The sequence below is a fragment of the Neltuma alba genome, unplaced genomic scaffold (genome assembly GCF_004799145.2).
Source record: "Neltuma alba isolate B1F8T4 unplaced genomic scaffold, ASM479914v2 tig00003186_pilon, whole genome shotgun sequence".
Taxonomy (NCBI): domain Eukaryota; kingdom Viridiplantae; phylum Streptophyta; class Magnoliopsida; order Fabales; family Fabaceae; genus Neltuma; species Neltuma alba.
Window position 1 is genome coordinate 429,734 of NW_021633177.1, and position 27,021 is coordinate 456,754.

Here is a 27,021-nt window from a genome sequence, read left to right on the forward strand (position 1 = left end):
ACTGATAATTTCTAAATTAATCTTAATGCTTACAAAAAGTCGGACGGCGCGAATTCAGTTGTAAAATTATATGGCATAACTGATACTAAATGTCTATGAGATCTTATTTGTAGTTTACAAAACAAAATCTCATACATGAGATGGTACATTTTATTTATTTATTTTTTACCAGCAGTACATTTTACTTCTATCACAACGAGAAGTACAAACTTCAATTAATCACAATACAAAATGATGATGGATATGACGGTATGCAACCAAAAGGATATAATAATCTAGAAAGCGAAATAAAAGAGCTATCACACAAATTACGAGCACAGTTTATTAAATTGACACCGTCCCCAAACGGTTAAGCATACGGTAATAAGAGACACAATTTTTAAACAAATGTTCCTATTACACTGTGCATACGATCATATCTCCTGGCGCTAATATCCTAGCTGGTATATGACATCATACTGCAAGGAAAGCATTGACTACTGATCCTTTCGGATGACCCGAACTCGCATATGCCCCATGTTTGTTACACTCTTCATTCATCAGCAACTCTCCCAACCTTAGATGCTTGGCCTCAAGTTCAGATGAGAAGCTATCTTTTGTCCAAGAGAACGATCGGCCTGGGCCAATGACATCAAAGAACATAACGAGCACGCACAAGGGCAGTGTAGATTCATTTCACATTTACAAATTATACTTATGGAAATGCCTGTCTCACCTGCGACCAGTATGATATCCAAATGTTGCGGATCTCATGTGTGACTCGTGGGTCAGACAAAGCCTCAACCCACCGACGGACAAATCTATCTTGCCTGGCGTCAGGAAAACAACAGAGAGAATGCAATATTAGTGTTAGACATCAACAATATTTCCCTCATTTTATTATGAGAGCTATGACAGTCACCTGTCAGGCGCCCAGGATCGGTATCTCTCGCCAGGTTGCTTGAAGTTGTTCTCCTTTTCAATTATGCACTGAAAATTAAGCAATTCAAGTCATTTCCACATTCTCGTCCTTCAACTGTTTGTGCTAAAAAAAAAAATCATTTGTTTTTCGAGACATTTACTACCAATTCCTTGCATCCACCTACCACTAACTAAATACCATATAAACACCATTTTCACCCTTCATTAAATCGAGGCCCAGTTTTTTTGCACTAGTAACTGAAAAAATCTCACTTTCCTATGTAGTATTTGATCAAATTTCTCACTGATTCTGCTATACATCGTTGTTCGACTTGATAAATCAGGAGAACAAGAATTCTTAACAGATGTGTTTCCAAGAGCGCTTCTCATCAAACTTTTCTAAAACACATTATCAGAGTTGTCAAATTGTGCACGAAGCTTGCACAAAGCAATGCCAAAATTAATTAAATATTCCAAAAACCATGGCTGGTGGATTAACTTTGCAATGGTGGTTCAACGTTTTAGATAATGCAATTTAGGAGAATTGAGAACCAACCTTTTCCCGCCTTCCAGTAAGAACTGGAGGAGGAATGGGGTGCCTTTCTGCATGTCGAACAGGATCATACCTCGAAGGGAAGTAATCAATCTATAAATCAGCAGCAGTGCAGAACAGTCATTAGAAGAAAATACAACAAAAGCATATAAGCTGCAGTATGACAGCATGTATTAAGGCACGATTGAGTAATAGAGTGACATTAGGTAGTTGATAACTTAAACAAGACAATAAGCCTTGCCCAGAAAAAGGAAAGAGACAAAGGAAAAATGATTTACCTCTTCATCCCTATGCATGAAATTCATGAAGCCGTCATAATGGTTGTTGTGATGAGCACATTTGGGAGCATTAGCAGGAAGTTGCAAATAGTTTGGTCCAAGTCTGTGTCTCTGTGTATCAGAATAGGAGAATATCCTTGTTTGGAGCAACTTATCATCTGAGTAATATACTCCAGGTACCACGATGGCAGGGCAAAATGCAAGCTGTTCATTCTCAGCAAAGAAGTTATCAATGTTTTTGTTCAAGACCAGTCGACCAACAGGCTGCAGGGGCAAAATGTCCTCAGGCCAAGTCTTGGTTACATCAAGTGGATCAAAGTCAAATCTGTCTTCATGATCCGGATCTATTGTTTGGATGTAGAGTTTCCACTCAGGATAGTTTCCAGCTGCAATTGAATCATAAAGGTCTTGAGTTGCATGACTGTGGTTTGCTCCTCCAACTTTGACGCAATCTTCCTCCAAAAGACACTTAACACCACAAGTGGGTTTCCAGTGAAATTTCACATAGTGTGCTTTTCCAGCCTTGTTGATTAAGGTATATGTGTTAACACCAGAACCTTCCATATGCCTATAATCTTGTGGGACACCCAAATCATCAAATAAGAAGGAGAACATGTGGAGGCTTTCTGGATGGTGGGAGAAGAAATCAAGAATCCTCCAGTTCTCCTGGATGTGGGACTTGGGATTGGGTTTAAGGGCATGGACCATGTCTGGAAACTTCATTCCATCACGAATGAAGAAGACAGGAAAGTTGTTCCCCACGAGGTCAAAGTTACCCTGAGTTCACAAGGTAGGAACAAAAATTACACATAGCACCAGAAAGCAACCAACTATAACTACATCATCTGCTTTATGGATATTTGCCAACCATTCAAGAACGAAGCTTGTTTTCCTTAGTTAAAAAGGGAACTTCTTTAAATATATGAAACAGAGAAAAGTTGATGTAACGCTCAGAGCCAGAAGATTTTTTCAATTCTGTACCCTCAAATCATTACCTCCCGAGTGTAAAACTTCACAGCAAAGCCTCGAGGATCCCTCAGAGTTTCAGGGCTACCACGCTCATGAATAACAGTAGAGAAACGGACAATGACAGGTGTCTGAACTCCAGGTGCCCGAAGGAAATCTGCACACGTCAGGTGAGAAATGTCATGTGTGACTTCAAAAAAACCCTTTGCACTGGCTCCCCTAGCATGGACAACACGTTCAGGAATGCGTTCCCTATCAAAGTTTGCAAGCTTCTCTACCAGATGATAATCCTCCAGGAGAATTGGACCTGCAAAATGGGATAAATATAAAAAAAATTTAAGAACAATGATATACAACCAAATTCATTCTTTGAGTTCTACAACAAGTTGATTAATAACAATCCCCTCCCTACTTTGACTGCATTACTGAGTTATTTGCCCCCTTCCAATAATTTATTAGAACCTGAAACACTGCTTTTTCTTCACAGTTACAACATTCATCAACATAAATCAAAAAAATAAACACATATTGATACATGATAAAAAAAGTTAAAAAGACCATCTATATAACGAAGCCCAGATAATTATAATTACCAAAGCTGTCGGCTAATAACAAAAAAATAGTAAGCTATTTTCAACCATACATTCGACAAATTTTCGTTAAACCATGGGATGAGTCAACGTGCTGGACTAATGGCGCTCACTCGCTTGCAGTGAGCTACTTTTAATTTTAACATTGATTTCAGAACAATAAGACTAAAATCATTTCACAACTTGGGATCCAACCAACGAAAACATTTTTTTTTTTTTTTGAATTTGACTATTCACTATTAAAGCACCCAGATCATATCCTCTTAACAATCAGGTTCTTTCTGAGGATTTCAGAATTTCCACCCATAAGAACTCCTTAACCATTCAAATGAGCATTTCTGACACAAATAGTTCACAACAAAATTATGGATAACGTCTCCAGGCCTAATTAACATTGTCTCCCGTACACAAAGATGGTAAATTGCAAAAGCAAGCAATACCTCTAGATCCGACAGTTAGAGATGAGTTATTATTCCACACCGGAGCACCAGAACTTGTAGTCCAGAAGGGAGAATTGAAGGCGCTTGATGGGCGGTACTGCAAGACATAACAAAAGCAGCAAACCAGTCAGCAAACGTCCTATACTCATAATCCATGCATAGAAAAGCCATGGTGATGTATCGCTTTTGGGGGGAAAATATTAAAACGATATTTCTGACTTGGTTTCCGAATAATCCAAATCAATCCAGGAAGAATTAGGAATAATTAAAATGAAGAAGCCGATCGATGATGTTCTTAAACCATAAAAAAGAAAGATTTCAAGCCCACCTCAAGCAGGAGAAGGATTAAACTAAGAAATAGAGTGAAAGAGGTTATGTTTACCGATGAGGAATACAATTGGGAGAATTAGTATCGAAATTCCTGTACCTTGTACGGATCCATGAACAGGGTTACCCGCAGCGACTCGAAACAAGAGGGAAGAGCTACTCCTTCGAATGGAGATCACACGACTTCGGGCCTCATCTACCAATCCACCAAATTTATATAAAACTTCGTTAAAATGTATATGGCAAAGAAAAAAAACTTATTTCTAATTATAAGTATTAAGGAATATAACGTGGCGCTCCCGCAGCGTCACGAGATACAAATTTAACACCATCTCGTTTGGGACCCACCAACGAAATTCCGCGTGAAAATTCGTTGTTATAACCGACTTAAAAGAAAATTTTTGCCAACGGACTTAAAAATAATTGTTTGTATTTATTTTTTTTTCATTGATTTTTTGTGTTGAAAATATTGCACGCATGTGGACAAGTATATATCATGTGAAAATCTTTTAATCTCATATTATATTATAATAAAAACAGTGAAAAAAGAGCAGTTTATACGTGCAGGAAGGCATCTTCTTTTTCGAGTTTTAAAATGTGAATACATTATTGACTCTTTTAAAATATTCTGTTAATGATTATTAAGTAAATTCATTTGTACTTTACATACAAGCAGATTTGGATGTGCAATTTAATATATACCGTATAATATAATCAAAGGAACAAATACACTGAGCGCACACGATAATTTTAGTCTAATATGTAATTCGGAAAAACAAATTCCAATTTAATTGGTTTATTTATTGCACTGGTTTCAGAAAAGTATTTCTCTTCACAAGAAGATATCTTGCCAAAACGAAACTATGGCCCCTCGAAGTTATCGCCGATATTTTAGTAAGAAATTTAAATACCGGCGTGTTCAGCATTTAAAATTTTTTATGGTATAAAAAAAAGTTGGATAGCGTAGAGGAAAATCGATAAAATAAATGAAGACGTCATGAATTCATGGATCCCTATCCCGTTTTGTTGTTTTCCGATGATCCCCTCAGAGCCACTTGTTGATAAGGCATGACATGGGCCACTGCTAACGCGCCACGTTTACAAAAGTCTTGAAGAGCGTGCTCAGGACGGACAAACAATATCAGTGGTTGATATAGCAACGAGATAATTTCAGGTCTATTTGGCTCTCACAACATTTAAAACGTATAACCAGTGTCATACAACTGTACATGATGTCATGGTGATAGTAATCATCATTTCTTTTTGCCAACGGATGATCATCATCATATGAGGTACATCTATCTACCGTGGATCAAAAAGAATACATCTAGTCTGGGCAGCTGAGTCCCGTAACGTGCCGAGAAACTATTGGCCAAAATAATGGCCGCTATTCAAAATATCATTAATAAAATTAAAAGCATTCATTAGCTTTATTTTTTTAAAAAGACCGATATCACTTGAGAGACCAAGTCGGGTCAGATCCAAAATGGGGACGAGCGGACCCCGGCCTTGAATGTACCTAAGCTAGGGACAAGTTACGCCAAGGGGAAAAAACAAAGAGAACATCATTCATACCAACCCAAAGGCCATGATAAAACCTAGGAAGGGAAGAGGGGATTAGAAGATGCTATGCTTTCTTCACAGTTTTTTTATAATTTATTTAAAATTTTTCAATATTTGTTTAGCAATTTGATGAAAGAAATAAGCAGACGGGTTTCAACACAACCCTATAATTAGCATAAAGATCTCTATCTTTTTCATAATACAAAAGAAAAACCTAAGAATATATCAATATATTATCTTCAATATTATTTTGATAATATAAAAACTAGTTAACTAATTTAAATATATTAAAAAATTTGTTAAATTAATTACTTATAATAATTGTTGTCTTAATCAATTTTATTAGCTAAATCTATCATATGATGAAACCTTTAACATGTACAACTACTATAAAGCTATTTTAAAAAAATAAATAAATGAGATCTAAAGTAGATCAACCCTTATATTTAAGACCAAATTAAATGTCAAATTAGTTCTTATCTTAAGGATTAGAAGTAATATCTATTGTGAAAAATTTCAATGAAAATATATCGCATGAGACTACTTTTAATTGGACCAAAAAATATGATGCTAGCAAAACGCGATCAGCAGGTACAATTGAGCAGGATAACTTGAAGTCCCAAACAAAGTCATTTCTACAGAACCACTACAGAAATTACTTACCAAGTACATAATACAAGACCGATGAGTAGAATTAATCTATCCACAAGTGAGCAATCAATTACGTCTAGATGAGCGATTCCTGTTTGTTTTTTTTCTCTCCTACCCGGTACCCACAAATGGCATTCTACCCCACACCTAAATCTCATGTTCACCAAACAGAGGACGGGAAAAGGAGATTATATGCACGCCAATCACCTCCGAACAGGTGGGACAACACCCCTCCCAGGTGCTGCTCCACGGCCAGCAGCCTGAGCCTGCACAAGCAAATCATCAAGTACATAAAATATAAAATATATGAAAAGCTGCATACTTCACAATTCCTCAGACTATGCAAATATAAGATAAAATACGCCAAGTACGGAATTAAAACACATCTCATGTATATGGCCACATTGAATGCTTCTATAAAGTTAATGGAAAGGAGTGCAAGAACCTTGGCCCGCATTGCAACTGCTCTGCCCCTACCAACTCCAAGTGATGCACCCTTGCCCTTCATGATATTCAAGAGGAAAAGGTTACACTAAGAACATATTCAAACGTAGGAGTTTCCATCAATAAAAGATGTGAAGGTACCTTGATTCTAGCATCCAATCGTTTAAACATGGGAGCATTCTTCAGCATGTCTGGTATGACCATAAACCTGTTAAAATTATTTGGTCACAACTTTTCAAAGCACTTACAATTACCATACAGAAACTACAAAACCGCCTTTGGAATATAATTTTCACCCAATCCTTAAGTACATAAGGTGTAGTCCATACCTGACTTTGCTGCCTCGGATAAATACATGTTCAAGTTGGGATGTTTTGCCATCCTGTGGAAGATAAAGCCATCATCAGCAAATAATATATAAAGTTCACCGTACATAAATATTAACAATTTAAAACATATAATTAATATCAATGCACTTAAAAGTTGAGATTGGTGACAAGAAACCCTTCTACAACTTTCACAATTGAATAATCGGCTAGCATCACTTTCTCAGGCCACTCCTATTTCTGGCATAAGCACATCATTGATGGTGAATAACAGAAAGGCCGCAACTTAAGAAAATTCAACTTGCAGAATGCATGCGTTGGTATCTTAGCTATATAATGGGGCGACAGAAAAAAACTGAGTAATATTTAACAACTTGGTTACATTCCTCATCTCAACAACAACAACAAGCCTTATCCCACTAGGTGGGGTCAGCTACATGAATCACACGACGCCATCGTGCTCCTGTCATAGTAGTGCTGGCGTTCATGGGTAAACTTATATTTACTTGGTTATCTTCTCATCTCAAATATGGACCAACACTATTAAAAAACTTCAAAAAGCTCGAGGAAAAAATAAAAGTTACAAATCAAATTCAGATTAAGTGAATGCTTGGTTATTCAGTAAAGCTGAAGTTCAAACAATAAAAAAAAAAAAGGGAAATCACTGTGAATCCTCAAGGAAATATTATAATCACCAAGAAGACCAAAAGACAAGGGAGCAGGTTAAAATTTGTTGTTATGTCCTGCACTAGAACTTACCATTCACTTGTTAAGGGATTTTTCAGTAATTACATTCATTCTTTGAGACCACATAGTGATTTTCCCCTAAGAAAATTTACACATAATCTTTTAACTTGTTGAATTCACAAAATTTTGGGAGTTCGCAGAATTCATTGAACACAAAATTTGACATGGCATATTTGTTTGATTCATTGGCTCCCTTCCATTTGAACCTCAATAAATGAAACTAACATGTCCCGCTTGCTTTCAAAATTCTGCACATGCTCATATTTAACTAGATGCAAACCGAAATAATGTAGTCATAAACAACATTCTATTACAGAAATCCAGTGTCTCTAACATGAAAACCTATAAATTGCCTGCAAACATATGGCTACTCATACAAGCATACAACCTAAGGAGACTCTGGAGATGGGACCTGCTTCTGTTAGCTGTGTCACTGGATATGGGAAGTGGAAAAGCCCAACATTTGGACTTACATCTCGCTAATCCCAAGGTAGTCTGAACTAGCCGAATGACATGTTCATGATCAACCTCGGTTCTTTTTAATTTAAACTTTTAACCATGATTGATTAGATGTAAACCGGACCAGTTCTACTTAGTCAAATAACATCAACTCGTTTGATCTAAAACCAGCAAGGGCTAGAGTAAAAAAATAATAATTTGAATCATTTTGTACAAGGAATATCTCTTGTAAAAAAGGTATCAATCAGGTTTTCACGGTTGCAGAAACAAACTGAGATCGCTCACAAGCCTCAGGACTAACCAATATTATTGTTGATATGAAACTCATAAAAGTAGGGCCACAACCAGATACATTAGGTGTATAGAGTAGATTAAGCATGAGGGACCGCCACAAGCAACAGCAACTGCTGAGGAGACAGCTGAAATGGAAGGCCCTCCAGGCCACGTACAAACGGGTAGGATTCATAGATATAGCACATGCTGACCAGGAGAATTAGGACTTTGGCTTAGCAACAGATGAAGGGAAACTAAAGACCTTTATCTGACAGCAGTTTGTGTGGTGGTTGGCCTCATAAACTCAGTTCCCAGACAGTGTTGTGAGGGACAAGAGTTTCAAGTAGGAGAGTGAAAGCAGCTTGCGATCTCTCAATCACCTCCTATCCTTCACAACCCCTCTTTCTAAGGTAGTGTATGCCTCTGCCTGACGAGTTTCTTGATGGATGGCATCCCGTGGCGTTCGGGAAAATTAAGTGAATTTCACTACTTAGATCAAAATTAACTGATCAGAAACCCAAACTCTATGCAATCTCAGGAAAATACGAGAACTAAACATTCATGACTTTTTTTTCAGGCCACAAACATACATGGGTGACTTTGCAGAATCATGACTAATGCGACCGAAAAGGTGCTGCGGAATTATGACTAATGCAAACGAAAAGTACCTTGGCAGTGTAGGTAATGTTCTCAAGTTGACAATTCCAGTTGTCTTCACACTCGATCATACTTCCTCTGTAGAGTTCTCCACTCTTCAGCTCGACGGTGACCACATGACCAGAAGCCTCGTGAAGTAGTTTCACTGGTATTCCCAAACTCCTGCTCATGACTTCCCTTTTCACAGCTCTGCACAAAACCCTGATCAACCTCAGTGTTAATGCGTCACATTTTCATGTAGATAATACAGCTCTAAAGCCGGATTCGTGCTTCAATAGAGCTTCCGGATTACTTCCTTTTATTGCTAACAATAACGAACTGTAATTTGAAAAGCAGATAGAGAATGCTCACAACGCGCGAGATGCCGAAACAGAGACGACAGGTGAAGGCTGGTCGGCAGCCGAACACTCGATGCAACGGTAGAACGGAGAATGATAACAGGAGAGGCGAATGCAGGCGAGAGCGGAAGTGACAGAGAGGAGGACTCCACGGCAGGCAAAGGGTAGAAGAATGATGAGGAGGGGCGCCTGCAAGTGACAGAGGGACTGGGGGAAGGGGGATAGGGGATTAGGGTTTTAGATTTCGTTGCCGTCTGTTAAATTTTCATTTTTAAATGACAAAAAGAGGACCTAAACGTTAAAAGTAAATTACATGTCACAGTCTGGGAATAAATAAGATATTAATTCCCGTAACGCCCCTACACTCGGAGGAATATATTCCGGGACACAGCCAGTTTTTGATACGCCATTGTTGTACGAACGAACTCGTGACCATTTTACTGGTTCAAACTCATATCTAGTTAATTAATTAGGATTAGTTGTTTAAATATTTTGAAATTATTAATTAAGTAGGACCCAATATTTTAGTTTTTACATGTATTAAAAGTTGTATTTCATAACATTTTTATCCCGAATTATTATTCGTCATAAAATTTAACTGTTATCAAATTTAATCAACAGATAAAAATCAAGGTATTTTTACTATGAAAATAGACTTTTAAGACATATAAGAATTAAAAAAAAATTTAATCATGGCAGCATGTAAAATTTTTTTTTAATAAGCTCAATATGTTATAAGCTTTTCAAACTAAAAAAATAAGCTCCTCTTCTTAACTTATTTCCCCAGCATGGTCAGCCAGCTTATTTTTCAATAAGTTCAATATGTCATAAGCCCTTTCAAATATCACCAAAATTTTCAATTGGGCTTGTCGAAATTAAGTCACGTTTAGGCTAGTCAACACTGGCCAAACAGACACTATATCATATAAGAGGACACGACAACAACAAAAAACTTGAATTTAATTATGTAAATTTTAATAACCGATGACCTAATCCATGACCGCTGCTCTGTGTAGTTAAAGAGGACTTTCACGAATGGATCTCAACTTTTAACTAGGATTTGTGAAAAGTATCCAAGGCAATATTCTCGGATCAAAGCCAAGGCTCCCTTGTTATAGCATTTTCTCATTCCAGCAAATATGCTGTGTTAAACATTACTATGCTGTTCACTTTGATTCGAGTCGTTCTCGTTATTTGCAGCTGCTCTTTTTTGTTTTTCTTCCTTGTCGTAGTCACTGATTGTTTCAGGTTAGTTGTCATTAACAGAAAAATTCCGGGTATCATCACCATTAACGCAAAATGAAAATCAAAACTCCCTGAAAGAGACTTCATTTTCAAAGAGGCAAGCTGGGTTATCAATATTATTAACACCGCTCTCGTCTTAAATGTAAGTCATTTGTAAGGAAGGGTATGGTTATAAATGTAAGTCGTTTATAGTACATTATTTTTTAATTTTGCCTCTATTCAATTCTTATTGAAAAGAGAGAGAAATGTAGAAATATGAGAATGTTTTATAAATATAAAAAAATTTAATAAAAATAAAATTAAAAAATATTGTCAATTTAATATATATATTGATATACAACAAAGACCAGAGTGCTACTTTCGTAAAAGAATTATTCGACAGTTGAGTGTTAATGTTTTCTCAGTTGAGTGGAGACAATGAATCTGTTTGAATTAGTGATTCGTAAAGTAGCTCATCCTCAATCTAACTTTTGAAAAAATAAAATTAGGTAAAAGTTAAATTGCGTGATGTAAATTATGTTTGGATTAGATTTTGTAAAAGTTAGCATGTGAAAGTAAGTTGTTTAGATTATGATTGAATAAATAATTTTAATTTATAAAATTATCAAATTGAGTAAGACTTTTATTAACTAATGAAAAATAAAAAATTATCAATTTGCATAATATAATAATTTTAAATTATTTATAAGCTCCTATTGATCTCATATATTTTTTTTATTTTTTATCATTTATTATAAGGGTATATTTGAAAATAAAAATATATTTTTAGGGGCATATTTAAAAGCAAAAGTATTTTAACTTATTTATTATTTTCAACTAATTTTAATTGATTTTTTGTTATCTACAAATCAGTTATTTGAGGTTTATAATAAGAATAAGATGAGATAATAAATTTTTTAACTTTTTTCTTTCTATGTTCTAAAAGCCACAAGTCATAAATAACTAATTTTTACTTATAGCTTATTGTAAGTTTTTATGTAAAAATCAGATTATTCAATCATCAACCCAAACGCCACAAATTTTTTAAACGGGGTTATGCTTAAAAAAAAAAAAAGTAACTTACTTCCCGCCGGACGCTAAGGCAGACAGGCACGGTGTCTCGGACTCACCGACGATTTTAATACTGTCCCTATGAGTGTCATTAAAGCAAGGGGAGTGCTATTTCAAATTGTGGGTTTTGGCTTATCTTCAAAAAAGTAATCAAAATTAGTCAACAATTGTTGGGAAATCTACAAAGGCAACAAGATATTTAGTTCAAATTGCATCCTAAAGGCATTTCTGAGTTAAATAACACATTATTGTAAAAAAAAATTTATAATCTCGACTAAACCACCTGCGTATAAGCCGTTGGGTTTCCAAGTAAACCTGTTCTCCTTTCACCATCAAAATTTCTAAACCCCGCAAGGCACTTCTCCTAAGCCCCTAATTGAACAGGAAACAATTAGTGGAATTCTGAAATAATTTTTAGTTTACACTAATCCTTAATATAAGGATTAGTTAACTAATTTGAGTAGATTGAGAAAATTAGTTAAGCTAGTTATTTGTAATAAATGGGTATTATCTTCCCTAACATCCCTTTGCTAATTAGATATATTAGCTATAACTACCATTTCATGAAACATTTAACATGTATAACTACTACAAAAACTATTTTTAAAAAATGAATAAATATAAAAGACAAAATGAATTAAAATACTCCTTCGGTCCTTAATATAAGACCCATTTAACTAATTTGATTAAATTAAGGAAGTTAGGTAAGCTAGTTAATTATAAGAAATGTGACACGTTTTTCCTAAAATACCATAATTATCTTTTTTAATACCCCATCTTCCTCTTCTACTTGATTATAGTTGAGGGAGTATCTACATGGATAATTTTAAAAAATTGATAAATATGAGAAATGAGTCTTATATTTAGGACTAAAACCAACTCAACAATTGGGTCCTATATTAAGGAAAGAAGTTAGGTTAGTTATTTGTAATAAATAGGTGCTGTCTTTCCTAAAATATCCTTACCAATTAAATGTGTTGGTTAGAATTATCATTCTTAGAAAGACTACCTTAAAAAAAATGTATAAATATGAGAGGCAAAATAGATTGAGGTATTATATTTAAGACCAAAATAAAAATCAAACAAAATCTTATATTAAGGACCGGAAGTAGTATTTAAGATCAAATTATATGTTAAACTGGTTTTTATATTAGTATGTATTTTTTAACAGATGGAGGATTAAAAATATCACAATCCAAGAATGCCCATTGCACGACGCACTTGCTTCTCCCATCCTTTTCTCTGCAACTTTGTCTCCCCCGATCGATTCTTCTACACAACAAATCCCATCCACAAAATCCGCAACAAATACAAAGTCTAAATCCTCAAGCAAGCCAAAAGCAAACAAAGACAACTACATCATAATAATAAGCGAATCGCATGCCCTTTACACAAAAACATGTCATGCCATCACGTGGTTGAGACAGGAAAGCGTTGCGCATCCAAAAGGAGTGCGTGGTGAGAGGAAGAACATCCCTTTCATGACCGTTTAAAGCTCCATTGCCGTTAATAACACATAAGTATAGGAAATATTTAGGTAAAAATTAAATCATAGCTTTAGAAATGATTTGGTAATACACAAAATAATTACATGAGAAGAATTTTGTCTTGACTTATATAAAATATTTTTTAAAAGTGATTTTAAGGTATTCTAAATACACGTTTAGATTTATAAAAATCACTAAGATGCCTTCCTTTAATGGAGATGTAACCTTTATCTTATCATATTCTACTCTTGTATGTCACTAGACATGATTAAGTTGATGATATTTATTTTTAAAATTTAAAAGGTAGACACTAACAACTTTGAGATTATGAATGAAATTAGATGCGTTACCTTTCATTTATCGAAAAACTTTCGTACCACTACACTACATGAATATTAGCACAACTGCACTGTTGATCTCGCTTGCCACACCCTGTCATTGCTCTTTACGCTCACCGCTTGATTATAAGCCATAGGATGTCTTTGATGAAGGCCCGGATTATGGTTAAATAAGTCATGTTCATATGATTTTATTTAAAAAAAACAAATCAAATAAAGTCTCAATCTAACTTGACCATTTAGAATCAAACTAGGCAATACGAGACTCAACACATTTCTGCGACTTTGGCGACTATAGCCTAAATTAGCCTCAGTTCAAATGGCTGCCCAAATCAGAAGAATGAGAAAAAAGAGAGTAAAGACTAGGTTGAAGAAACTCTATATGGTAAGATTTTACTTGCTGGCACGACCCGTTGAATAAGGAAATGTTTTAACATTTTGCATGCCCGTGCAATAATGTCATAATGAAATATCTAATTCCGATTTTTGTAAATTGCAAACAAATTAACATCGAATTATATAATTATCATTTATCAATGCGGATTACATCATGAATCTTACCTTACAAATACGCAAGAAATATGTTTAGTTTAAAAGTGATAGAATTTAAGAACAGAAATAATATGCAAAAAAAGTTAGGCCATCAAAAACCATAAATAATGTAGCATATTTTGCAGGTTCAGTACAATGCATAAGAAAACATATCTAGCCACATTTAAAGACAAATTTAAACTTAAAAATATGTATAATAAAAAAATTTGAGAATTATAATAATTTTATCATTGAGTTTATCATTGATTTGACAAGATTTCTTAGCTTATCGAAAAACTGTTCCCGAGTTTAAAAAATCACATGCCAATCGTTATTATCCCAATAAAGTGCATTAGTATTTTTAACATTATTATAATCAATGTATTATATAAAATTCATAAAAAAGTTCAAATTCATTATACTTCTTGTTAACAATAAAAATAATAATAACAACAGTATTACTACTGTTGGAGCTGACCCGTGCATATAAGCATGGAGCTTAAGCTTAATACTTTTTTTTTTGATACACAAATTTTTGGAAAGGGGTTGGGCTCACCCACGATCCAAGGGCAGGGCGAAATCTCCCTTCCTCTTAGGTCATACCAATATTAGGCAGGGCGCGCCGTCAATTACTCTCAGGCGTTTACCTAGGCACCCAAGAGTTAGGATGCCTCCCCAAGCGTTCAGTACTTAGAAGTAATATTTTTTTTCTTATGTAGTACTCTTCCAGTCCTTAATATAAGACCCATTTAATTAATTTGATTAGATTAAAGAAGTTAGGTAAGTTAGTTAATTATAAGAAATGTGACACGTTTTTCCTAAAATATCATAATAATCTTTCTTAATACCCCTCTTCCTCTTCTACTTGATTATAGTTGAGGGAGTATCTATAGGGGTAATTTAAAAAAAATTGAAAAATATGATAAATGGGTTTTATATTTAAGATTAAAACCAACTCAACAATTGGGTCCTATATTAAGGATTGAAAGAGTAGTATTTTATATTACTAGTATTGATCAACTGGCTATAGCTGGCAAAACATAACGATTAACTGGCTATTAGACTTGCTATGCATTTTAGTTATATATAATAAAAATGACAACATTTATAAATTATAAATAATGATGGTAGATATTCCGACATCAGCCTATATATAAGGAAGTTTATAATTATACTGATATTGATCAAAAATTTACATTGAACTTAAGCTAGATTAGATATGTTTTTAAAGTCCAAGTTTTTCAAATATACGAGTACACTACGTTGAAAAAAATAAAAAAGAATACGAACCCAAAAAAAAAACCGCAGTCCATCAAGACCGTTGAACGTGGAAATTTTCGCAGAAAAGCTGCCTGGTTCATCACATTCACCCTCCACCGTCATATATTCTTCAACTGGTCCGAGCATGGACGAGGAAATCCCTGAACTCGTTATACTTAGGACGTAACTAGAGAGACGAAAACAAAATTTCTGTCGCTACTCCTGGTCTTAGCATGGGTGATCTATTTTCTCTCTCATCTTTTTGGTTCGCAATCAACATCTGTTTTTGTGTTTTTTCGCAAGTTCCCGTCGGGGCAAATGGCGAAGCTAACAATCTCGCTCAACCTTCCTCCACGCCAATCAACTATGATCTCTACCATTCCAGGTAACTTCTTTTGAATCCTCGGATCGTCTTTGCACATCGTCATTTCCTCACGGCTTATTTGTGCTCGTGCTTCGTCTTTTCTCCTGAATTTCTTATGTTGGAGCTGATTTGGAAGTTTCCTATTTCACCACTTTAAATCATCTCACAAAAATAAAAAAAAAAACTCTAAATCTAATGTGAATCACGGAGATCGGTGCTAAATTTTCATTATGTTGCCTCTTTTGGGCTTCAGGTCTTCTTTTATATAACTTGTAATGTAGGGCTCGACAAATTAAGATTAACTTTAGTTCACTATGTAGTTATATAGAGAAGGGCGCTCTCTCGAATCTTCATATTCACAGCTGACTTAATCTCGTTTTTTCTGGCTTCATGTAAATTTCCTATTATTCGCATATTCAGCATCGTGAATCATCTCAATACCTGGTGGCTACCAATGATGATAATATGTTGTATAGTGCATACTCTACCACTACGGTAGGTGTACTTGTTTGTTGAGCGACCAAAGGTTTGAAAGTAGGTGCAGGAATGTAGCAAGGATGGGAATGCTAACGGGTGTATGTGGAATAAAGAAAGAACATGAGTAGTGATGATATTTAATCCGAGATGAGTTGATTCAATTAAGGTTAGATGATGGATGGTTATTGAAAATAATTTTTGCAGTGGAGGGATGCTAATGCTCAATTGTGTCATTGGGTGTTATTATATGTCTGGCGTGAACACCTATCTTACACTTTTTGGTAAGTTAGTCCAGTATCATCTCACTGGATTAAATTTTTATAGGGTGCATATCTTCTTCAATGTCTTTATTTGTTGGTTTCTTATTCAGCGTGAAAGGCTTGGGGATCCTTTCTAGTTTGCGCATGTTACTCTAATACCTGGTCCAAGCTGTTCCCAGAGCCTTTTTTGTGTAAAAATTAGATTTTTTTTCCCCTTGAATGAGGCACAAGATGGATGAAGACTTCAAAATTTTGGAAATTATACTTATTCTTCTGACATTTGAACTTTACTAAAATGTGCGGGAAAATATTGTAAGAATAAAAAAAGGTTGCGTGGAGCCAGTATATGGAGAAAGATTTAGAGAATAGTAAAACAAACTGTATAAAATCCAAGGGTAGTTACATAAGCTATGAACAATGTCACTCCTATATTTCATATTAATTAAATTAATTTCTTGTGCTTGATGAACCCTTTGGTGGCATCTTGCAGTGGCGATTTGATGGAAGAGATCAAGGCGTTGGTCCATCGTCACCCTGATAAACTCACTGTGGGTTACTGTGATGGATTTAGACCGTTGTATGATGTTTAACTCTCTAATACGCAAATTCTGATCTTGATGTTCTGAAACAGATGGAGACAATCAAAGCTAGAAATAAGGGCTATAGTGCTGAGGTCACGGTGGTTACTTATTGCCAAGGCAAGAGAGAGAATCATGAGCAGTCAAAATTTAGAATCCTTTTGGTAAGTTTTCTACATTAATAATAATATCAGCATGAAGTTTTATTTGCAGTTCATTAAATCATGAATAATTGCATGTTAAAGCTCAGCCTTCCCCCATACTATTTATTGGCTAAAAGAGAGAGAGAGAAAGGATCATGTTGTAATATGTAACTGAAAAGAGTGAAGACAAAGTTTCATGCTTTGAAAAATGCAATTTGACATGTAGTGGATAGTTATCTCAAATTGGTTATTCTGGTGTTTTTGACAGATGATTCCTTGTCTTCCAGAGTTTTGGGCAGCATGGAAGGGAGCTGATTACTTCGGAACTTTCTTTAAGGATTTTGTCAATTCTTAGTGAAGAACGGTTTCTTCCTAGTATGGATCAAGCATCCTTAAATGGTACACTTGACAATCTTGTAATAAAGGCAAGTCAAAATATCTCCAGAAATGTGTTTTAGATATGGTTTTAAACTTCAAAGTCTCTAGAGGTGGGCTTTTGCGGAACTCCACAATATGGGGAGAAAAATTTTGGCAAACAGTTCTTCTGGCTGCATTTTGCATTATTTAATGTTGCGCTTGAATATTTTACACAAATCCTGATTAGTTTCAAAAGCACTTACTGTGGTTGTCACTTTGTTCACTTAGTGTCTGATAGTAACTACTGTTGTTATAATGGCGTTCAGAGAATGTTCATCTAAAACATCCCCTCAAATCCATTCTTTCTAAATTTTCCTTCACGGACCATTACATAGATTGAATTTACAAACCTGGTTTATTTGCCTCATCATGTTTCCCATTCTACAACACATAGTTACTAAGATTTTAGGTATCTTTGATCTAAATAATAAAGTCATGGACTTGTCAGTATTTTTACCTTTGGAAATCATGGCCCTGTTATTATTTTTTATTTTTATTCATTGTCATGCTTAACTATTTCTTGTGACTCAATTTTTATAGATTTTTTCCTGGTTAGCTTTCATTTTCCCAAAGTTGATGAAAGGGGGGGGGGGGGAGTCTGAACTAGATCTATTTGTCATTAAATTATAGTTGTGTTTGTTCCATAAAAAAGCTTGGTAGAGAATGGTATCCGGAAATTGCTGATGTCTTATTTTTTATCAGATGATCCCTATGGAAAATTTGAACGGCCGCAAACTTGTTGAATCAGGAGATTTCTGCGAGAGAAGAAATGGTCTGACATTTGTTATTAGCATCTTTAGTAGTATTAACTTGCAAGATTCAATTGAAAAGCTTGAATTTGTATTATATGGCAGGCAGAGGAGTTGATCTCAATCGAAATTGGAGTGTAGATTGGGGCAAAAAGGAGAAGGTTAACCATTCTCCCAAACTCCTCGTCAAATAATTTAATTCATGGTGCCTTTACTGTGATTTATTCACTTGCATCTTGTATAGGTTATGAATTGTTGTACCACATCTTGTGACATATAGAAGCTTACCTGATTAAAGTTCTTATTTTTTCTTGTTTCTCTTTCTCATTGTCATTACCTTAATCGATAGGATTATGATCCATATGAGGAGAATCCTGGAGCTGCTCCTTTTAGTGAGCCTGAAACTCAAATTGTTCGGAAGCTTGCCTTATCATTTGATCCACACATATGGATTAATGTGCACTCTGGAATGGAGGTAATTTTTGTTCATTTCTTTGTCATCCATTTCTAAAATTTAAATCACTTCTTGCTTTGTATTGTTATCCATAATTATGCTCGATTTAGGATTAGCACATTATAGTCCAAGGAGGAACTGTATATGAGACTGCATTGCTGTCAATAGTTTATTGTTGCTTTTAATATTTTACATTAGCCTTCCATTTTGAAAGCTTTACTACCTTCGATAATGTAATTTTAGTTTGAATGTTCAAATATATGAAGCAAGAGTATATATTCCTCCTAGTTTTCCAAGAATCGTAATGGCTTAAAGATGCTTGTAGTTAGTATTACATATCCAAATCTTTACCCCGTTTGGCATTATACTTCTAATTTGATATTTGGGTATGAAGCAACCAATCCTAATTCCTATTTTTAACGTTTGGGCAACTTTTGTGGAATACAAGTTATATGAACGCTTCAATATTTTGCTGGAAATGCCGCTTGAGCTTGTATTAGTTGGCACTGTGCATAATATTGCAAGGTATATTATACTGAACAACGTCTTCAAGTAGAATATGAACACTACCATGAGTTTACTTATTACTCAACAAACTAGGAATCTGTTTACAACACTTCCAAATATTTTCCCACTCCTCCTTTCCTTTTTTGTTATGAGATCTCCCTATAGTCAAAACACCAGAACTAACCCACTTCAAGCCACACCACATGTTCAGTGACCCAAAATGCATAAAACTGCTTGAAAATAGGTAATTCTGTAAGTATTTCACCGATCTGCACCCACCTGTCTATCCTTTCTAAAACAGATTACCTTAATTGTGGGCCAATGGCAGGACAAAAACTGTAAGATAGAAAAGTTTTATTTGATGTTATATAGTGGCTGCGATAATGGTTAAGTTTAATAAGATGTGTTTTCTTTTACATTGTGCATGTATGGTTAAGTTACACTGGTCATATTTCTGTTATTTCTTTCTTCAGTGTGTCAACTTACATAATTGCTTTACCTCTTCAGGCTCTTTTTATGCCATACGATCATAAAAATACAACCCCTAATGGATTGCTGTCACAACGGATGAAGTTATTGCTTGAAGAAGTAAACCATCTTCATTGCCAAAAACGTTGCACGACTGGGTCCGGTGGTGGTTCTGTTGGGTTAGTTTTATTTATTTATTTATTTGGAATAATATATGATGCGCATGAAAATTTCGCTTGATCAGACGATTGTGTTTTACATATCTGTTTTGTTTTCTATCTTTGGTTCACCCTCATTTTGGTGAATAACAAGCAGAGAAAAACTGAGTGTTGCAGTTTTCTATATTTATATAAATTATATTCTGTACGTGTCATTGGTCTTTGTTGAAAACCTGGCATTTATAAATAATGGGTGCATGAGAGGTCTCCTAGCTCATAAAGTCTTGAGAGTTGCTTCATTGACGTCTGAAATTGAGCCTTAGGCCTAAAACAAGAATTTGAGAATGTTACAGGTACTCTTAGGGGCTTGCAATCTCTTAAAAGTTTAAGGGGCTATCTGCAGGTCCAGGGGCTTTTGGATTTCTCCCTTGTATTATTGTTGAATAACATGATAGTGAACACCCAAGTGTTGTCCCACTAAACTTCAGGGAAAACATAAGGCCTTGGTCTAGATAAAAGCTTGGGAGGCACGTGGTTTTTATTTTTGAAGTTGCAACTTATATTGGACATGTTCCTGTCTAGCTAAATTTATAGCAAAGAAGGGGAATGGGTGGAAGAATAACCAGAGAAGTGAATGCTCTCGCATCCCACCCCACTCTCGTAATAAGGTGAATAATAATTGGCTGGTCAGACGTGGATATAAAGAGGGAAGATCAATAGTTAGACTGAGCTTGAATAGGAAAGGAAAAAAAAACAGGTGACTGTATTGAACAAAATTCCACTGCTCTGGATAATCTTATGTTAATGCTGGTAGCTCAGCACCATGTTTTTACAGAGCCAAAAGTTTCAGAATGTTAGCTGTAAATTTTAAAAATAATAAAATACATATTCTGCCGCAGTCCTTCAAGTTTGCTGATACTGAGGCATCAATTATTGCCTACAGTTCTGCGAAGTTTAGAACTGCCTTAATATGATAAGAGACCATGTCAGCAATCGATACTTACAGTAGGAAAAAGAAACGGCCCAAGTTAGAGAATGGGTTAGAGCATCTTGTTCAGCAAGAAGGGGTAATTATTCCACGAACGAGTCCATTATGTGTCAGTTAGTCCCGGTATGCATCCATTATCTGTCGTGTTCCGGTTTGTGTGCTATGGTGTCAGTTAGGCCTCTTACAGTTATACGTTGTTTCTGGGTTGCACTTCAGTAGGAGTTAATCAGTGAGTCATCTTGGTCCTTTGAATGTTCCTGTGCTGGAAATACTCCATTTAGGGTCGTTAGTGTTAGTTAATGAAAATTTCCAGATTCGGGAATTAAGATTCCTCTAACAGCATTTATTTCCCTAACCTCTATCATAATGACAGGTATTTGGCTCATGGGACAGCAACAGATTTCATGTATGATATTGTGAGAGTTCCCATGGCTTTTACATTTGAGGTTTGTCAGTTGCAACTGTTCCTCCAATTATATCATTAACTTTTTATTGGTGTCCTTACATTTTTTTTTTCCCTTGGAGTGGCAGATATATGGAGACGGATCAGCCTCATCAAAAGACTGTTTTAAAATGTTTAATCCCACTGACGCCTTTAGCTACAGCGTAAGTTACGTGGCTTACAAACTTATAAGAAAGGATCGCTGAATCCATTTCTTAGTTTTACTTTGCTTTCGTTGTGCTTCTGTTGTAAGAGTTTTATTGATCGAAGCTAACGAAAATGGAGGAGACTGGGAGAGAATCGTTTTGAATTCGTAAAAGCGAAGGGGGAAAACAAAACTAAATCTGATTCTTTATATTGTCAATTTGAATTTCAGAAAGTCCTCAATGATTGGTCAGCGGCATTCTTTGCAATTTTCAAATTGGGCCCTTCCCAGCTTGGCGAAATACATTCAAATGCATCCGTCTCCAAGTTGGATAAATGGGTATCGATAGATGAATATCTAGATGGGTATTTGGTGGAGAGGAGAAATAGGTATGACAAGAAGATAGAGGTGATTGAGCTTGGAATGCAAGAGATAAGAACATATTTTAGGCTTTTCTTGTTATCTTCAGTTTTGCTAATGTTCATGTTCTGTTCAAGAATTTCAAAAAGCAAGTATAGTAGACCCATTGTCTCTGCCGTGGCCCTCTAAATTTATCATTTGTACGTAGGGCTTGATTTGTACATCCAATTTTGACAAACTCTTATTTATTCCATTGTCTGTTTTACTATGAAACTCCTTTGAATTGATCTATTATTATTAGCTAAAAAATACTTATAACAGAAAAATTGGTATAAGGCCATGCCATGGATGTGATTGCTAGTTGGGCACCAATTGTGAGATTGAGCATCAACGATTATTTTTGGTTTCTTAATGGATGGGATGTTTCAGTTCATGATACCACGTCCAATGCAAAACAATATTATACATCAAAACAGTAGGTACTCTGATCCCAACTCCGAACAAGAAATTGACTTTTAACAAGGAAGTTTTACTTACATTGTAATAAATAGATTGCAAGAGATACCTGCCTTCTAATTTGTAGTAGCAGATGCCATAAAAAAGGTATCTACTTATCCGTTGTTACGTTTTCATTTTAAAGAGAGGATGGAGGAAAAGTACAGCTGAGGACTTCCTCTCTCGGCATTTTGACACGACTTTTCCAACGTTATTTGTCATTCAGGAACTATTACCTAAGAGTTGCCTTTATTGCAGAGTATCAACCATGTACCTGCATCCACAACGCCCTGTGTGTTGAGAAAGAAATAAAAAGGGATTTTAGACAATAAAAATTCATAATATTTTGTACTTTCATTAATAAGTGCTGTATATTAACAAACAACAGACATTTCAAAATTATCGTCTTACTGTGTCTGATTAAATAAGTAATTAGGCACTTGCATTGTTAAGCTTACTGAATTTTAATCTTAGAAAAGTTACGTGTATGAATTGAGAAGACTTCAGTACAGCAAATTGGTTAATCTCAGCGACTAACATGCCCTCATTGACTTTTAGGATTTAAAGTTCGATACACCTAAAAATCTGGGATCAAATTGTTAATTTAGCCGTTTCAATTCCATATTGTTTCCAAACTCAATGCTCCATGCGAGAGGGCGCGAGGGACAGAGACCCAGACAGACAAAAGTCAGAATTCTAATTTCAAGAAAATGTTCGGCCACGGGGCCACTGCGACCTCCCATGACAGCCACCATACAATCACAATTAGCTATAACAGCAATAACATAGACATGATGGAAACGAAGACAACCAATAATTTGATTTGGAAAACGTGCTTTAAGTCGACAAAACGACCAAACTGGAGCAGAATGACTAAGTTAAGCACTGAACCAAGAAAGAGATGATACTTGAAAATGAGGCCCACAAGGGAAAGGTCCATATCTACAACATCAATTAGACTTGTTAAGCTTTCTCTATAATGTGTGATTTCATGGTTAAGCAAACAACTCATCATGCAGATATCAAATGTCCAAGAGAATGACTCCGTTAAGCTAATACATATTAACTACATGCACAGTATTTAGCCGCAAGCAGAGAGGATGAAAGTCAGCACTAACCTCGGTATGGTGTAACACAGCAGAGCAGGTCAGCAAATTTACTATACTTTGGCTGTATGTATACGTTTCATAGTTATGATTTCAGGGTTTGCTTCATGTATTTGAGAGCAGACCGTAACATTCCTCTAGCTTTTCTATCTGGATTGCACCCCGACGTTATCATTTCTTCATACACAGCAGGAACCTAAAACCCAAACAATGCGACATATTTGTGAAATGAAGTTGGTTAGACACCGGGGCACCAAAATGCCCATAAACAAAGCATACAATTTTCAGCATTCTATTTCTTTTCTGATGTCACAAACGATCCTCAAAAAGAAAGGATAAAAGAGGAGATTCAACACAGATTCTATAGTCAATCTGGTTATCAGTTTACTAGTAGTGTGAAACCACGCATGGATTACAATATCTATATACATGAAACATATAAAGATGCCTGCGAGGAAAAGGGGGGGTATATTCATTGATGATATGCCGGAAGAAACAAAACTAGTAATAACATAGACAAGAAGCTGACTGATCATGCCATGATGTACCTTGTGGAACTTGTCAGCACGAATCAAGGCTTTCATAAGTGTAGTATATGTAACCACATCAGGTCGCAAGTTCTGCAGTTCATATGAGCAGAAAGAATGAGTAGAATAGCCAGAGCGATTACATGAACAAGCCAAAAGAATGCTATTTTGAACGCCTTAAAGACAATTTAGGCCAAAAAAGATGGAGAAGGAGAATTAAAATATAAAATCAACATACATTTTCTTTCATGTACTGCAGTACAGCAAAGGCTTCGGCATCCCTTCTATCTTCACCAAATGCATTAATTAATGAATTGAGAGCTAAAAGACTGGGTGCTAATCCCTCTGCCGTCATACCCTGAATGCATTAACTGCCAGTTCAGACAAACCCTGCATATAATTGAAGTTGTCACTTAATGAATGCAACATGCACAGAGTAACAGAGAAATGAACTAGTAAAACGTTTAATATCTATGATAACATACCCTCTGCGCATACGCGTTGATTAAGGCATTATACATGGTTGCAGTTGGTTTGAATCCCAAAGATTTCATGAGCTTTATGCAGTCTATTGCGTCATTAAATCTTCCTGACTTCCCATATATATCAACGAGAGTAGTGTATGTTACTACATTTGGCAGAATTCCCTGACTCTGCATTCTGTCTAGTAAGTTAGCTACTTGGTCCCATCTTTCTTGTTGCCCCATGGAATTAATCATGATGTTATAAGTCATGACACAGGGCAAGTAACCACTCTCCTGCATTTCCTGGAAGAGCGACTCCGCTTTGTCATGGCGCCCCACTTTACAATGACAATCTATTAGCGTATTCCACGTAACAGTGTCAGGTTGAATCCCCTCTGACATCATCTGTTCAAATGTTGTAATTGCGTGATCCAGACAATTATATTTCCCAAAAGTATCGATCATCACATTGTAAAAATGCCTGTCAGGTTGTACGCCGTTATTCTTCATCTCTCTCAGGACTTGAAATGATTTTTGCCACTCCCCTTTGTCGCGATAACCTGCTAAAACCCTACTATAAACGTAGGAACTGGGCTCTAAATTGCTGGCTTTCATTTCTTTCAATACAATTCTAGCACTTTCCCATCTGCCTGCATGAACATATGCATCAATTAAAAGGCTGTAAGTACGCTCATCCGGCAGAATTCCGCCCTTCTCCATTTCAGATACAATGAATTCTGCATCTTTCAAGCAACCGGTTTTCACGTATCCTTTTAGAAGCGCATTGTAGGCCCGTGTTCTAGGTTCCAGGCCACTCTCTTTAATTTCCTCGAAGAGGGCTTCAGCTTCCTCCGTTCTACCCATATTTCCTAGTGCTAATATAACAGAATTGAGAGTTGCGGATTTGGCACTTAAGCCATTACCCTGAGCCATAGCTAGAAAATGCATGGCCAAGGAAGGATCCCCAGCTTTTGAGAAACCTAGGATTATGTCATTCATAAGATGTCCGTCAAGCTCAACTCTATCACTTTCTATGTCTCTATAAAGCTTCTGCAGTATGGGGGAATCTATTCGGTTGAAGCGAATGAGAGACTGAATTATAGAACTGTAATTCACAGCATCTGGTTGGTAGCCATCAGCACGCATCCTGGACATTAAATTGAGAGCCTTTTCGAGGTCACCGTTACGCGCACAAGCAGCAATTAAGGCATTGTAAGTCAAAGGGGTGAGAGATTGCCGCTGAGAAAGCAGGAAGGCCTCGTAAAGCTTCTCGGATCGGCCAAGCGCGTGAATAAGAATGGAATAAAGAAGCTCGTAGGAGAAGCAGAGGTTGTGCTTGTGAAGCCAAGAAACAAGAGCACACGCCAATCCAATAGAGGAGGAAGAGGAACAAAGAGATTTGAGGAGTGAGCGCCAGAGTGGAGCTGGAACCGCGCGGTAAGATTGAGCGAGTTGGAACTCAGTTGGGTCAAGCGAAGTGGGAGAAGTAGAGCCCTCCAAGTCAGAGGACGAACTGGAGAGAAAACGAACGAGAGGCGTGAAGTCATAGCGGCGGTTGTGAAGGGAATGGAGTTCATTTGGATGGTCCTCCTCACCCGCCCTCGACGGCGAGAAAGAGAGTTCGCTAGAAATGCTTACAGTGTTCGCAGAGCCAGAATTCACGGCAGAGAGCCGTGGCTGGCGGTGGATCGGAAAATAATTGATATGAAATGTAGAGAATCGAGCCGTCAGATGTGGTGGTAAAACTAGCATTTCGTTGCAATAAGATAGTCCACTCTCGGAGTGATACAGCCTCCCAAGGGTTCGAAGACTCGTGTTGATATTGCTAATTTTCCAAATGGTTATGGTGGCGTTTTGAGGTTGTCATCACAGGTGAGCAAGGTGAGATATTTGCAGCTGCAACCGTGAAAACTTTGGCACCAAACGACTCATCGCGGAGGCATCGGCTATCATACAGATGCCTATACGGCACTTCGCTAGCTTGCTAGAAGAGCGTTAATAATAACAATCGCAACGCGGTCACACCAAAGTTAGCTACTCCCTGAACCTCAAAATATAAGAATTTTTTTATAAGAAAATTTTAGTCCAAAAATATAAGAGGTTGATAATTAATGATAATTTTTCATCAAAGACGAAGGATGAGAGAATTTTTCAATCATAATTTTTAATAATAATAAAATAAATAATTTTTATTAATTTAAAACACATTTAATGACTCCTTATTTGAGTAACTATCTCTGGAGTTTTTACTTTTTTTTCTTTTGGGTAGAATGAGTTCTCACTTTTTATATGTAATTTTGATTTTATCTCAAAAAAAATATAAGACCAGAACACAAAATGATGGTTTCAGAAGAAAACATATAATGAGCCAATTGAAATGAATATGGGTTGATAGAAAAAATTGAAACTAATATGGCAGAGTGAAAAGAGAATGAGAATGAAACTAAATGGGTAATATAATTCATTTATCTTTGATCCATTGAAGTGTGCGTCGCA

General features: G+C 36.0%; 4 protein-coding genes across 7 annotated transcripts; 1 reads left to right on the plus strand and 3 right to left on the minus strand.

Annotated features, from left to right (window-relative positions):
• Nucleotides 1–290: 290 nt before the first annotated feature.
• LOC114740618 (catalase isozyme 1) lies at nt 291–4,290 on the minus strand. The gene is made up of 8 exons (XM_028928800.1): nt 4,155–4,290; nt 3,728–3,824; nt 2,727–3,004; nt 1,732–2,508; nt 1,457–1,546; nt 902–969; nt 716–809; nt 291–617 (listed from the first exon to the last, which is right to left on the minus strand). The coding sequence occupies exons 1-8, from the start codon at nt 4,167–4,169 to the stop codon at nt 558–560; spliced, it is 1,479 nt and encodes a 492-aa protein (XP_028784633.1). The 5' UTR covers nt 4,170–4,290; the 3' UTR covers nt 291–557.
• A 1,890-nt stretch (nt 4,291–6,180) lies between these two features.
• LOC114740575 (small nuclear ribonucleoprotein SmD3b) lies at nt 6,181–9,748 on the minus strand. Of its 3 annotated transcripts, none has more exons than XM_028928742.1 (6): nt 9,526–9,748; nt 9,186–9,363; nt 7,042–7,094; nt 6,854–6,920; nt 6,714–6,770; nt 6,181–6,534 (listed from the first exon to the last, which is right to left on the minus strand). In XM_028928742.1, the coding sequence occupies exons 2-6, from the start codon at nt 9,342–9,344 to the stop codon at nt 6,472–6,474; spliced, it is 399 nt and encodes a 132-aa protein (XP_028784575.1). In that variant the 5' UTR covers nt 9,345–9,363; nt 9,526–9,748; the 3' UTR covers nt 6,181–6,471. The 3 variants fall into 3 exon arrangements, with proteins under 3 accessions (XP_028784575.1, XP_028784576.1, XP_028784574.1); XM_028928743.1 differs by having other exon boundaries at nt 9,522–9,748; XM_028928741.1 differs by having other exon boundaries at nt 9,186–9,375; nt 9,526–9,747.
• Nucleotides 9,749–15,494: 5,746 nt separating this feature from the next.
• LOC114740630 (carboxypeptidase B2) lies at nt 15,495–22,206 on the plus strand. 2 transcript variants are annotated; one of them, XM_028928816.1, is made up of 11 exons: nt 15,495–15,808; nt 17,015–17,072; nt 17,156–17,266; nt 17,533–17,670; nt 18,365–18,434; nt 18,517–18,572; nt 18,761–18,886; nt 19,880–20,019; nt 21,360–21,432; nt 21,518–21,592; nt 21,805–22,206. In XM_028928816.1, exons 1-11 carry the CDS (start codon nt 15,657–15,659, stop codon nt 22,120–22,122), a joined length of 1,317 nt encoding a protein of 438 aa, XP_028784649.1. In that variant the 5' UTR covers nt 15,495–15,656; the 3' UTR covers nt 22,123–22,206. The 2 variants fall into 2 exon arrangements, with proteins under 2 accessions (XP_028784649.1, XP_028784651.1); XM_028928818.1 differs by lacking the exon at nt 15,495–15,808 and adding an exon at nt 16,455–16,545.
• A 163-nt stretch (nt 22,207–22,369) lies between these two features.
• Nucleotides 22,370–26,500, minus strand: LOC114740629 (pentatricopeptide repeat-containing protein At5g42310, chloroplastic). Its single transcript, XM_028928815.1, is given in 6 exon segments — nt 22,370–22,718; nt 23,547–23,730; nt 24,083–24,154; nt 24,300–24,418; nt 24,421–24,451; nt 24,547–26,500. Coding segments are annotated over 5 exon segments (2,064 nt in total). The 5' UTR covers nt 26,278–26,500; the 3' UTR covers nt 22,370–22,718; nt 23,547–23,619.
• Nucleotides 26,501–27,021: the final 521 nt, after the last annotated feature.